This window comes from Magnolia sinica, chromosome 1 (genome assembly GCF_029962835.1).
Source record: "Magnolia sinica isolate HGM2019 chromosome 1, MsV1, whole genome shotgun sequence".
NCBI lineage: Eukaryota > Viridiplantae > Streptophyta > Magnoliopsida > Magnoliales > Magnoliaceae > Magnolia > Magnolia sinica.
In genome coordinates, this window is record NC_080573.1 from 133,456,804 (window position 1) to 133,470,472 (window position 13,669).

A 13,669-nucleotide genomic window follows, 5' to 3' on the forward strand; every position below is an offset into this window, starting at 1 on the left:
ACCATTGCACCTGGATCCGCTAAGACTCATGAGCCGGACATGGTGGTATGGGACACCGTGGTCGAGCTGTCGGCCTACGCTGGGGTGACGAGCCTCCCCGTAGTGACCAGTGAGCAACCAAACTCGTGAGCCGATTATGATGGTATGGGACACTATATTCGTGCTATCGGCCTGCATTGATTGGTGACGAGCCCTTTGTAGTGACCTCGAGCATACCTGGATACCACATTGACGTGACGAGCCTTAGTGTAGCAATGAAGGTATGATAGGCGTGCATTGATTGGTGACGAGCCCTTTGCAACGACCTGAAACCATATGATCGTATGAGATGATCTAGGACTGACGACCCTAAAATGGATCACTGTTTGAACATTGATATGAGAAAGGTATCTTAGCTTCCTAATCCTGTTGTATGAAAATGACTAATAACAACTTGGTAATCATGTTCATGCACCGCATTTGCATGTGCTTTATAGACGTGGCGCACTTTGAGACGATATCATGCGTAACGTAAGATGAAGACGCTGAGGGTGTACGTGTGAGGGCACGCATCATTCTACATGCATCCTTGCATTAACAAGAGTACTTAGGACATGTTTGCTTATTCTGCTTTATCATTACTGCTTGATTGAATTGATAACATGTTAACCTTTGCTTTATTGTTCCACTGAGTTGATCACTCATTCCTACATTCTGGGACGGTGTTTAAACACCCACTAGACTCCGTCTTAGTTGCAGATGTTGATGCGACTTCCGAGGCTGAGCCGGAGCTCGATGATAATGAGGCTGCATTTTCTTTCATGCAGTTTTCAGACGGGTTCTAGTGAGCCTTGTTCTGATGTGTGGGATTTTGGGATTTCTTTTGGGCATAAATGATGTAATTGATACATGTAATTTTGATAGTAACACTTGTAAGTATGACCTGGTATGTATATGTATTTCAGGGATTTATACATGTATACTTATATTTCTTTAAGTCTTCCGCTTGCGTTCTTCACTTATCCCTGAACTATATTTGCAGTTTGACTTAATCTATTCCATGTTTTATGTACTCATACAGACAACATCATCCATCATTAAATATGTTGCATAAGTGATGTTTTGGAACTCGGGAGCTGAGTTATGCTCGACCCTCGAATTTCAGGGCGTTACAATGCCCCTTCACTTCACAGTCATTTTTGCGCATTTCAAGGTCCAATCACCTCACTTCACGGTCATTTACATGTATACTACGGTCATTCCTGTCTATTCTGTGTTGATTCACGGTCATTTCGGTGCATTTCACGGTCATGTCCCTTCACTTCACTGTCCATTCGCTTCACTGCACAGTCATTTCCATGCATTTCACGGTGATTTCGAGCGATTCCATTTTATTTCACGGTAATTTCCGTTTAACTAATCCCACTTTGAAATACGGAATGGCATGTTTGGAAGGAGTGTGAGATGGGATTAAAATTAACTTTGTAGGCTTTGGAAAATGAGCTTATCCCACAGATGATGAATTGTTACTTCATCCATGTTCAATCCAAATCGCCAGGAATGACCGTGAAATGCATGGAAATGTCCATGAAGTGAAGCGAATTGACCGTGAAATGCGTGGAAATGACCGTGAAGTGAAGGGAATTGACTGTGAAATACTTAGAAATGACTGTGAATCAACACGGAATCGTCGGGAATGACCGTGAAATGCATGGAAATGATGATGAAGTGGAGCGAATTGACTTGAAATGAGTGGAAATGACCGTGAAGTGAAGGGAATTGACCGTGAAATGCATGGAAATGATCGTGAATCAACACGGAATCACCGTGAATGACCGTGAAATGCATGGAAATGACCATGAAGTGAAGGGAAATGACCGTGAAATGCATGGAAATGACCGTGAATCAAAATAGAATCGCCGGGATTAAATGCATGGGAATGACCGTGAAGTGTAGGGGAATGATCGTGAAATGCATGGAACTGACTGTGAAGTGAAGGGAATTGACCGTGAAATGCATGGAAATGACCGTGAATCAAAACGGAATCGCCGGGATTGATCGTGAAATGCATGGAAATGACCGTGAAGTGAAGCGAATTGACCGTGAAATGCATGAAAATGACTGTGAAGTGAAGGGCAATGACCGTGAAATGCATGAAAATGACCGTGAATCAAAACAGAATCGCCGGAATTGACCGTGAAATGCATGAAAATGACCGTGAAGTGGAGGGAAATGACCATGAAATGCATGGAAATGACCGTGAAGTGAAGGGAATTGACCGTGAAATGCATGGAAATGACCGTGAAGTGAAGGGAATTGACTGTGAAATGCATGGAAATGATCGTGAAATGAAAGGAAATTCTCATTCACAGTCATTTCCGGCGATTCCATTTCATTTCACGGTCATTTCCTGCGATTCCGTTTCACTTCACGGTCATTTCCATGCACTTCACGGTCAATTCCCTTCACTTCATGGTCATTTCCATGCATTTCACGGTCAAATCGCTTCACTTCACAGTCATTTTCATGCATTTCATGATTATTTTCAGCAATTCCGTTTTATTTCACGATCATTTCCATGCATTTCACGGTCAATTCCCTTCACGGTCATTTCCATGCACTTCACGGTCATTTCCATGCATTTCACGGTCATCAACCTGATGGAATCTTGGAAAATAACCAGGTTGGTTGGCTAAAGTAGCTTCTCCTACCCCAAAATCATATAGGGTTCATCGCATAACTAATTTTGGTTTAGAATATATACTTTTTAAATGAATAAAGAAAGAAATGAAAAAAAGAGAGGAAAAAATTTTTATATGCTTTTATATACAAATTTATATAAATATGTGTTTGAGAAAATTGTAGGTAGAATAAAGTTCTCCATGTAAAAAATAAAATAAAATAAAATAAAATAAATTAAATTAAAAAAATTTGCATAGGTTATTGTTCTGGCAATCTGTCTATGGCTACAGTATAATCCGTAGTCATAAGGGATTAGATGGGCATGGTCCCACCGGATAAGTCAGCAACTAGCGCGGGGGTGCTCGTTCGGCACGCCCACCCTAGACAGTATACTATGGCTACGAATTTTTGTAGATATGGATATGGTTATTATCCGTGGCTAAATCTCCTTGTATAGAAAAATAAAAATCTGCTTTTTATATATATATATATATATATATATATATATATATATATATATATACTTCGAATCTTTGTTGTTTTTGTGGTCCCATCATGAGGTCTATGTTATATCCAAACCGTCCATCTATTTTTCGAGCTCATTTAAGGCTGGGGACGGAGAATAAGACAGATCTAACTATCAAGTGGACCACACTGTAAAAGGCAGTGGGGAATTGAACGTCTACCATTGAAACCCTTTTAGGTGTTACGGAAGTTTTGGATCATTATGAAATTTGTTTTTCCTCTTCATCCAGGTCTCTGTGACCTTATGAATATATTGGATGGAAAATAAATGTTATGGTGGGCCCTACAAAATTTTTAACGGTGAAAATCAATTTTCCCGCTACTCTTTGTGGTGTGGTCCAGTTGATCTTTGGATATGATTTTTTTTTTAGGATAATGCTCCGCAATGATCTCGAAATATGGATGAACGTTGTGGATATAATAAATACATAACTGTGGGGCCCATGTAACGTTGATCTCTTTTGAACCGTTCGTAAACTCGGAGTTCGAGGAGCGTCAGCGCTGTCTCCCCGCTTGAAGGAAAAAGCAGGGGCATTTTCGACCTTTGGGAAGGCGTCCGTACATCTGGGGCTTATTCTTGTAAGGTAAAATGAGGTGGGTCTCTTCTCGTAAATGGGCCATAAATGGGTCGTACAATCGTAAATTTCTCATAAAAATAGTAGTAGGGCTTTGCTAAGCATGCATGTACAAATCAGTTAATACACACGCCACCATTTTGTAGCATATAGATGAAATATGCAAGCCATCTCTCATTTGGAGATTATAACGTAGATGCTACTGCCGAAAGATAAAGGTGGTCCATTTCAGTAGGGGTGCCATGATGTTAGAAACAAGTGGACGGGTTAGAAAATATCAGCAGATTTTTTCCGTTAATTTTGGACCATATGACTGGTAGACCGACCTGATTGTAGAGATATGGAATCTACATAGCGGCTTCCTTCTGATGGATGGTTTGGATATTACACCTCTCTGCCACACTGGCATTTGTGGTGGCGCGTGCGGTAGCTAACTTGTACACGCATGTGGGCTTAGCAAAGCGCAAAATATAGTGAAAGAAAATTAACATACAAATCCGAGAAATCTCGTTGTTACATGCACCCGCCTCATTTGAATTAGTTAAGCACTGCTTCGGTGGATACCTGACTGTGGGGCCCACTTTGATGTATATGACTTACATCTACGACGTCCATCCGTTTCTACATAACATTTTAAGGCATGATCCGAAAAAATGAAGCAGATCCAAATCTCAGGTGGACCACACCACATGAAACAGTTGTGATTGACCATTAAAAACTTATTGTGGACCAGAAAGTTTTGAATCAAGATGAAACTTGTGTGTTCCCTTCACCAAGGTCTTTGTTACCTGATTAACAGGTTTGATGGCAAATAAACATTCCAAATGGCCTCCTAGAAGCTCTTAATGGTGGGTATTCAAATACCACTCTTTCATGTGGTATGCTAAACTTAGATTTGGATCAGCTTCGTTATTTATCGTGCCCTAAGGTGGGCATTAAATGCCTACCATCTCAAAACTTTTCGGTGGCCATAAGTTTTTTGGAATCTAGCTAATATTTATATTTTCCCTTCATTCAAGTGAATGTGATATAATGCACAGGTTGGATGATAAATAAACATTAATTATGGTGGGCCCTAGTGAGGTTTCAACGTTCTTTCCACAACTTTGTGGTCCACTTGAGCCTTGGATCTGCTTTATTTTTGGGGATGACTTAAAATGATCTCGCAAAATGGATGATTGGTGTGGATATAACACATCATCATGGTGGGTCCCACAAAACTTAGTGATGTCAACACACCACCAAGTTGGTGGTATTGGGAAAAATCATATATATATATATATATATATATATATATATATATATATATATATATATATATATATATATATATATTGTTCCTTGCAGGGAAAAGTCATATATATTCTATTAAGCAGTCAGGGAAAAAAAAAAGAAGAAGAAGAACAAGAAGAAGAAGAAAAAGAGTGCCCAGCATAAGACAACCATGACACTACTGTTTCTCTTCCCCCCTTCTCTAGTCACATTCTTACTTGTAATCTTCTTCTACCCACTTCTAACCTACATTATCCGGCAATCCAAGCCGTCCAAACTCCCCCCAGGGACCCTTGGCTGGTGTCCCTTTCTCGGTCAGACGCTATCGTTCCTCACTCCCCATGTCTCCACTTCAAGAGGCCACTTTCTCGAGTCCAACATCCAACGGTCAGTACCACACCACCGTTTACTTCCATAATAATCTCCCAGCTGATTTGAGTCTGATTATACTAAATCTATTTATTTAATTATTTATTTTCATTTCTTGTTAATTTTTGAAGCTATGGGAAGATCTTTAAATCACATCTCTTTGGCCACCCAACGATCGTCTCATGCGATGCAGACTTCAATTCATTCATCCTCCACAATGAGGATAGATTCTTCACCAGTAGTTATCCTACGAACATTCCTGGCATACTGGGTGACCTCACATTGCTAGTGACTACAGGCGATGTCCACAAGCGCCTTCGAGCTGTGGCACTCAACCTCTTTGCTACTATCAAAACTGAAAACAGTTGCTTCCTCTCCGACATCGAAAACAACGCTATTCAGATCTTGGGCACTTGGAAAAACAAGAGAACTTTGATTTTTTGCGAAGAAAGTCGAAAGGTGCGTACCGAATTGTTACTAACCTGTGTAGAAATCAGACCATAATTTAGCATGTAACATATAAGTTTGTGTGTCACAGTTCACTTTTAGTGTGATAGTTAAACAAATACTAAGCTTGGGACCTGAAGATCACGAAACCGCGCTGATACTTGATAACTTTACTACTTTCATGAAAGGGCTAGCATCTCTCCCCATCAACCTTCCGGGCACGCCATACGCCAAAGCGATACATGTAAGTGATATAAACATAATGTTTGATGGAACATCCCTTTTTCTAATGATTTTTCTTATGATATATGTGAGTTTAGAATATATATATTTGTCAATTTAATTTTTAAATTTTCTGTAAATATGCTTCTTTGATAACTTGTCCCATGTTGGAAATGGAGTTGAGTTGAAAATTAGAATGTGATTCATATAGGATCTTTTTTATATAATTATTACCTAAGATTCCACTAAGTAAATGATGGTCTAACAAGGCATAACTTTAAACGCGTATGGGCTATTTGAGTGTAATGTGGAGCTTTAGTGGGGCACTTTGCACTTGACATGAATGTCAAGTCAGTTAAAATGGTTGTCGGGTTTCTATTATAATTCAACTTTTTCTATATGAAAGGTCAAGCCCACCTTAATTCAACTTTTTCTATATGAAAGGTCAAGCCCACCTCATACAGTAGTATCCGCGTTTAAGTCACTCTTGACTTTCTATGTATTTTATTTTCTACCATATTAATTAGGGAGGTTTAAGTTACAATCCAACCAATGGATAACTTTCAAATTTTTATGTATACACAACATCCAAGTTGTCTATTAGGTTGGGCCCATGTTGAAGACAACCTTGTTAAAAAGTCAGCCACATCCACTCAACGAGTGGACCACACTTATATTTCACTATTTATCAATGGATACACATTGTTCTCTATGGTGTGGCCCTTGATGAGTAGATGCGGTTGATTTTTCACTACATGATTGTCATGGTACGAGCAACCTAATGAAAGGGTTGGATGTTGCATGCACTTAATAGGTTGGAAGTTATCTGTGGGGTAGACCATAACTTATAGTCCAATGAGTTAGAATTGAGACCTTTTATATTACTCACTGTTAGTTTCATATAATTTCAATTGTCATTACCATCCATCTCATACTTTTATAAGTACATAAATAGAGTGTGGTTCACCAGAAAAAAACGCATGATAGCTACTTTTTTAGGCACAAAAGGATCATCAGTTATTGAATTGAATTTATTTCTTCAGACATTTCAATTCAATTTATTTATATAAATCATTAATCTTCCTTTATTGGATTTTCTTAATTATTTGGGTGCCCCATTAAAATATTTTAAAACACCCTACTTTCTTCCACCAAATGTCAATAGCAAGAAGAGAACTTTCTTCCACATGTGTCACATGTGCTGAGAACACCATTGGAAGATCCAACCTTCTTCCATCACATGTCAGATATGCTGAGTAGACCTGAAGATCCAAACCTACCATTTGATGCTTCTTTGACAGGCGAAGCATCAGATAAAAGCAATCACCAAGACCATTTTGCAAAAGCGTAAGGAACGTGAAGGGAGAGAAGATGAAAGGAGGATGGATTTCTTGGATGTTTTACTAACACACAACAATACTTCTGAAGAGGAGATACTTAGCTTGGTTCTTGATCTTCTACTTGGAGGATACGAAACAACGGCGATGCTGATATCGATTATTGTAAAATTCCTTAGCGGTTGCCCACGAGCGTTGAATGAACTTAGAGTAAGAAGAGTTATTATCATGACTTCTTCTTTTTCATGCATCCGGCCTAGCTATACATGAATACTAACTTGCGCGGCGATATGTCATATTGAATCCTGATTAGGAAGAGCATGAGGGGGTCAGAAGAGGCAAGGTGGGGGATGGAGGATTGGGATGGGATGACTACAAATGTATGAATTTCACTCAAGATCTCATCAACGAAGCTTTGCGATGTGGAAACGTGGTGAAATTTGTCCATAGGAAAGCTATAACGCCCATCCAATACAAAGGTACGCTTTAGTATCATATGTAAGTGCATTTTTTACTAGCTCCTTCGTATCAAAACTAGATAATAAAACTCTTTAGCGCCTGTTTGGGTGATGCTTGAAAATGAGTTCATCTCACTTTAGTTAATCAAAATTATGTATTAAGATCTTATTTCTTTTTGCAAGGATTAAAATTAATCTTGTTTAATTGCTAACTATATATTGTGATCTCGAATACATATATACAATTAACTAAAATGAGATGAACTCTTATTTAAGTGGCATCCAAATAGGCTTAGCTTAGGAAATGTAAAGAGAAGTTTGGTAATTGAGGATTGCCAATTTGAAGTTTGCTAACATGGTATTTGGGTTTTTCTTAAAGGCTTTGAGATTCCAGTTGGTTGGAAAGTTCTCCCAATCTTCAGTGGCGTTCATCTGGACTCTTCCCATTACTCAGACCCCCAACAATTTAACCCATGGAGATGGCAGGTGAGTGTTCTATTCAGTACTACTATCAATGGGCTGAGTTCATATTAGGCCAACTTGAGCCCAAGCCCAGCAATGAAAACACACAAACGGACCCACCTGAAAATGTTTTCAAATCATGGCCTGGAAGCCTAGTGAGCCAGACCGGCCCCATTGACACCTTTAGGTCATGTTTGGTTGTTAGGGAATTCATTTCCTGGTTTTGTTTATTTTTTCTAGGAAATGTTAGAGATGGCTTGGTATTTTTTGACAAATGATTGAATTTTGCTTGATTGATATTTGTTCTTTTTAATAGATTTTACTCCTCCATTCAGACTAATGGGCGGTGATGATTGAGTACTACCCCCATCAGGAATTAGCTGGAGACGGACAATCGTGTCAGGAGATCTATGGGCCCACCTTGATGTATATATTTTATCCATGCCATCCATCCATTTCGATAGACCATTTTGGGAAATGAGCCAAAAAATGAGGTAGATTGAAGGCTCAAGTAGACTCTGTACCACAGGAAACATGGGGATTGAAAGCTTACCATTGAAATTTAATATGAAATTTATGTACTCCCTTCGTGCAGGTCTATGTGACTAATGAACAAGTTAGATGGCAAATAAACATTACGGTGGGGCCAACGAGGTTTTCAATGGTAGGAGTTCAATCCTCACTGCTTCCTTCCTGTGGTGTAGTCCACTTGAGCCTTTAATTTTCCTCCGTTTTGGACTCATGCCCTAAAATGATTTGTCAAAATGGATGGATAAGGTTGATAACACATATACATTATGGTGAGTCCCATAGATCCCCTGATGGGACCATTTGTCTCTAGCTAAGTGCCGGTGGAGCTAGTATCCAATCCGCACCACAAACCAAGATGCACCATGTAACAATTTTACCATGGACCTGTCCAAATTTCTAGGAAATGTGGAAAAAAGTCTCAAAGCCCTGTTTGGTAGATGCCTAAAAATGAGTTCATCTCATTTTAGTCAATAATAATTATGTACTAGAGATTAAGATCTCTAATATAAATTATTATTAACATAAATTCATTATGTATTAGAAATCAAGGCCTATGATATAGGGTTGTTGTTAACTAAAATAAGATGAATTAATTTTTAGATGTCTATCAAACAAGGCTAAAATTTTGTTTTAATTTCTTAAGTTTTTCGTTCCTCAATTGAAAATTGAGGCATATTTAAGTTTTCTTCTTTTTCTTTTCTTTTCTTTTTTTTTTTTTAAAGGAAAAAAGCTAGGAAATGGAACTCCTAGGTAATGTTAAAACTGACAAAAAAGAGTGTAAACCAAACCTTTTTTTAAAAAAATAAAAATAAAAATTAGGGAATTATTAAGCTAAGAAATATAAAAACCCAACGGCCAAACATGCCCTTCATGTAATCAAATATTATTCCAGACTAATAAGAATTTTACTTTTTTACAATTTTTGGAAACAGGAGGAAAAGATGGGAGAAATGGGGGCAGGAGGAAAGAACTTCACACCATTTGGAGGAGGGAGGAGGCTGTGTCCAGGGTCTGACCTTGCCAAGCTTGAGACTGCATTCTTCCTTCATCATCTTGTCCTTGACTTCTCGTGGGACCCTCTCATTGATGATGATCAGCCCATTTCCTTTCCATATCTCGACTTCAAGCATGGCTTACCCATCTCTATACACCCCTTTTGTCAACCTCACTAGATGGGGCCTGCATGGTATACATGTACACAGGTAAGGGAGAAATGGGCCGGGCTCTTGCTATTGATGATAAACAAGAGTAGATCTCAAGTCCAACTGGTTGGACCACCAACTATTGTCCAACCAGCAGATAACATCCAACCTTTTAAGTGCATGTGACATCCAACCCTTCCAATAGGTCCTACCATGAGTATCATCTAGTGCAAAAATCATCCCTATCTACTTGGCAAGTGGGCCACACCATATAAAACAATTTCTAGCCATTAATAAATAGTGAAAAAGAAGTGTTGTGCAGTTGACGAGTAGATATTTTTTATTTTTTTATGAAGCAATTCTCATAATAGAGACAACATATTGGATGGGTTGAATGTTACGCACATAAAAGGTTGGAAGTTACTGGCTGGTAGACCATGACTTATAAGTCTAACTGATTGTACTTGAGAGCTTATCAATGGAACTCTTTCAAAACCTAATACAATAAAATGGTGAGGTGAAGCCTCTTTTTTTTTTTTGTTGGTTTTTCATTCAACCATTTAAGATGGATTTTGCTATTTAATTCAAACATGTGGATGCACCTATAACCAATGACCGAATTTCGGTTAAACGTGTGTGATTAGATTAGGTGTTGGGCATGCTAGAGCCGCGTTTGACTCAAATCAAGTTGAACGCTTGTGACCCCATGTACCAAATTAGCTGGATTAGGATCAAATTTGCAAAGATTAGCATGACTATTTAGCCACTGATTGTTACAACGATCAAACAATTTAAGAAGGAGAGGATTAGTTCTTCTGAACGAATCATTTTTGCCTTGAAGAGAAACTTTTCTTTCAATGGTAATGGCTTAGATAGTGTTTCTCAATGCAAGCAATAAAAAATAAATTAATTCAAAATAATGGCTTGATTGCCAATTTTATTGATAAGAGTAGTAATGTAGTACAATCAGTAAAAAGAAAAAAAAACAAAAGAAATTATCTACGACGATTTATACTGGTGAAATGGTTGTGGTCTTGACAATGCTCTAGAGTTGGACGGTCATGAAAATATTGGACGATTGTGGTACAAGGCTAACAGGATATAACCAAAGATGTACCAAGTAAGAACTCAATATTTTGGGAATCCAATGACGGGATTGTGGATATTTATATTGACCTACTAGTGTACTATAACGGTGCGCTAAATAGTAGTGAAACTAAGTTAAGAAACAAAAAGCTTCATATTTGTTGCAGAATATCGCAGGGTAGAAGTAGCGGAAACTAAGCTAAGAAACTAATAAATGTCCATAAAGGACATATAAGATTAGCAGTGTAGAGTTAAAAGTTTATGCATGATTGTATTAGCATGTGGCCCTTAGCTCATCTTCACTTACTGTTTTTATAGACTTACAAATGTGGTGGTCATAGCATTCTTTAGTATGAGAGATCTCGTGAAACTCTTCTTGATCCTCTATGTAAGTGTAGCCGGGTTTGGTCACGTGTACAAGAGAGATTTCGAACAAACTCTTTTCTCTTACCATTCCGGCCAAGTAACATGCATAGAGGCTTTGCTAGAGTCATCTTCACATAATTGAACTCATGTATAGAAAACTTGTTGGAGTCCTCACGTCAGTGGATTTTTATCTTTGTAGAAAGTTGCTTTTGGTTAGGATCTAGCATTTAATGCTTGTTACATAGTTGTTTTTATTAAAAACTTAGCTTCGTAGAGAGTTGCTTTCGTGGAAACTCTAATATTTTGTGGGAACTCTTGCATGACTACCACATGACATTTTCTAGACGATTTGATTTAGCCGAACAAATTAGATGTAAACACTATGACTCCATGCAATGGACTTGTGCGTAGCTTGCTTGGCCAGTAGTTCAGGTTGGCTCTTTTGCATGTGGTGATTTTCATGTGGGGGCCACCTTATCCAATGCTCAAATGTCCAACACGTCACATCGGGACTTGAGATGTACAACTTTTGTAAGGCATAAGGTCAGGTTGAATGGGTATGTGTGGAAGAGCCATTTATCCACATGACATGCCACAAGGTAATGCACTAATCAATATTTTCAATCTATTTTTTAGTCTAGTAGATGAATAAGTGGTTCAAAGTAAATATTTTCTATCTTATTTCCAGTCCATATGTGTAAGTGCATGTATTGGGATAATACTAGAGCTGTATATCAACCAAGCTAGCTAGAAAAGCTCGCTCGGCTTGGCTTGAACTAGCTCAATTTGACTCGGCTTAAACGCCAAATCAAGGCAAGCCAAGCTTCATATGACCCAACTTATTTTGAAAACGAGCTGAGGTCGAGCAAAGTGAAGCTTGACTCGACTCTACTAGAACTTGATTAGATTGGCTTGAAGCTTGAGCTCGGCTCGATTCAAATACACACACACACACACACACACACATATTATATTATATTATATTAAAAAAATCCTACCCTACTCGTCCCATTTCTTACATTTTTCTTACCCAACCTGTCGCATCCGAGCTCCTCTCTCTCTCTCTCTCTCTCTCTCTCTCTCTCTCTCTCTCTCTCTCCACTCAGTCACTCGCTTGAGCTCGTCTCAGCGTCTACCGTGCTTAATGTCTGCTCGATTCGTCTTAGCCGTATGGCCTACACTCGGCCACTCGCCCGAGCTCACTCTCTCTCTCTCTCTCTCTCTCTCTCTCTCTCTCTCTCTCTCTCAACAGTAATGTACCTCTATTTAAATATACTTGTTGATTATTATTTTTTTAAAAATGTAATTGTTTGAAGATAAAAAATTCCAAATCCTAAATTTGAGATTTAGGGTTAATATTTGATTTGAGGGTCGGGTTAGGGTTGGGTTGGGAGTAGGCTCCCTCCAACTCTAGATAAGCTCGACTCAACTCAATATTCACTAGCTCGCCTCGGAAGGTTTGACAAATAAGCTAAGTTCCGATGGTAAGCTCGAGGGTGAGCTCGAGCTTGAACTCAAGTAGATCACGGATGAGTCAAGCCAAGCTTGGCCCACCTCGACTCGACTTGGCTTGATGAACAGTCCTTAGATAATACCTCATGGGACTCATGGATTCCGTAATAACCCCTCTAGTGCCCTACTCAGCACCGGTTGGTACTGAAAAGCCATGCAAACCCCATCATAATGTATGTGTTTTATCCCCACCGTCCTCTCATGTTTCAAACTCATTTTAGGGTATTCAAAAAATAGACCACAGGAAGAGTGGTGATAGTGGCACCCACCATTGAAGCCTTCCTAAGGCCCAATGTGATGTTTATTTACCATAAAACCTATTCATAAGGTCACGTAAACCGATATGAAGGGAAAATTTAAAAATCAGCTTATCCAAAACTTGTCTCACAAGAATTTTTCAATGGTAGGAGTTCAATTTTTCACTGTTTTCTGTGGCTTGTTATACTTGAGCTTTGGATCTACCTCATTTTAGGATATTACCATAAAATGAGCTCACAAAACGGGGGCAACAGAGACAAAACACATACATCATAGCAGGCCCATAAAGCTTAAACAATACTGGAGCGGTCACTGATGGGGGATGCGGCTTGCCTGTAACCTGGGACTAGGGTTCCATTGAAGCTCTGTGAGGTCACTATTGATGCTTTTATTAAATGAACTCATTTTAAAATATTAAAAAGATCAAAATTCAAGTGGGCCACACC

The 13,669-nt window shown here is 38.8% G+C and overlaps 1 protein-coding gene across 1 annotated transcript; it reads left to right on the plus strand.

The window, feature by feature from the left end:
• The first annotated feature begins 7,298 nt into the window (after positions 1 to 7,298).
• LOC131220083 (steroid (22S)-hydroxylase-like) lies at positions 7,299 to 10,537 on the plus strand. Its single transcript, XM_058215089.1, has 4 exons — positions 7,299 to 7,618; positions 7,722 to 7,887; positions 8,246 to 8,352; positions 9,792 to 10,537. The coding sequence occupies exons 1-4, from the start codon at positions 7,454 to 7,456 to the stop codon at positions 10,029 to 10,031; spliced, it is 678 nt and encodes a 225-aa protein (XP_058071072.1). The 5' UTR covers positions 7,299 to 7,453; the 3' UTR covers positions 10,032 to 10,537.
• Positions 10,538 to 13,669: the final 3,132 nt, after the last annotated feature.

Bases quoted from the DNA above. Each gene is read 5' to 3' on its own strand.
- LOC131220083 (XM_058215089.1), top strand. From the start codon at position 7,454: ATGGATTTCTTGGATGTTTTACTAACACACAACAATACTTCTGAAGAG. The intron at 7,888-8,245 runs GTACGCTTTAGT...TTTTTCTTAAAG, and splicing joins AACGCCCATCCAATACAAAG to GCTTTGAGATTCCAGTTGGT. The intron at 8,353-9,791 runs GTGAGTGTTCTA...TTTTGGAAACAG, and splicing joins TTAACCCATGGAGATGGCAG to GAGGAAAAGATGGGAGAAAT.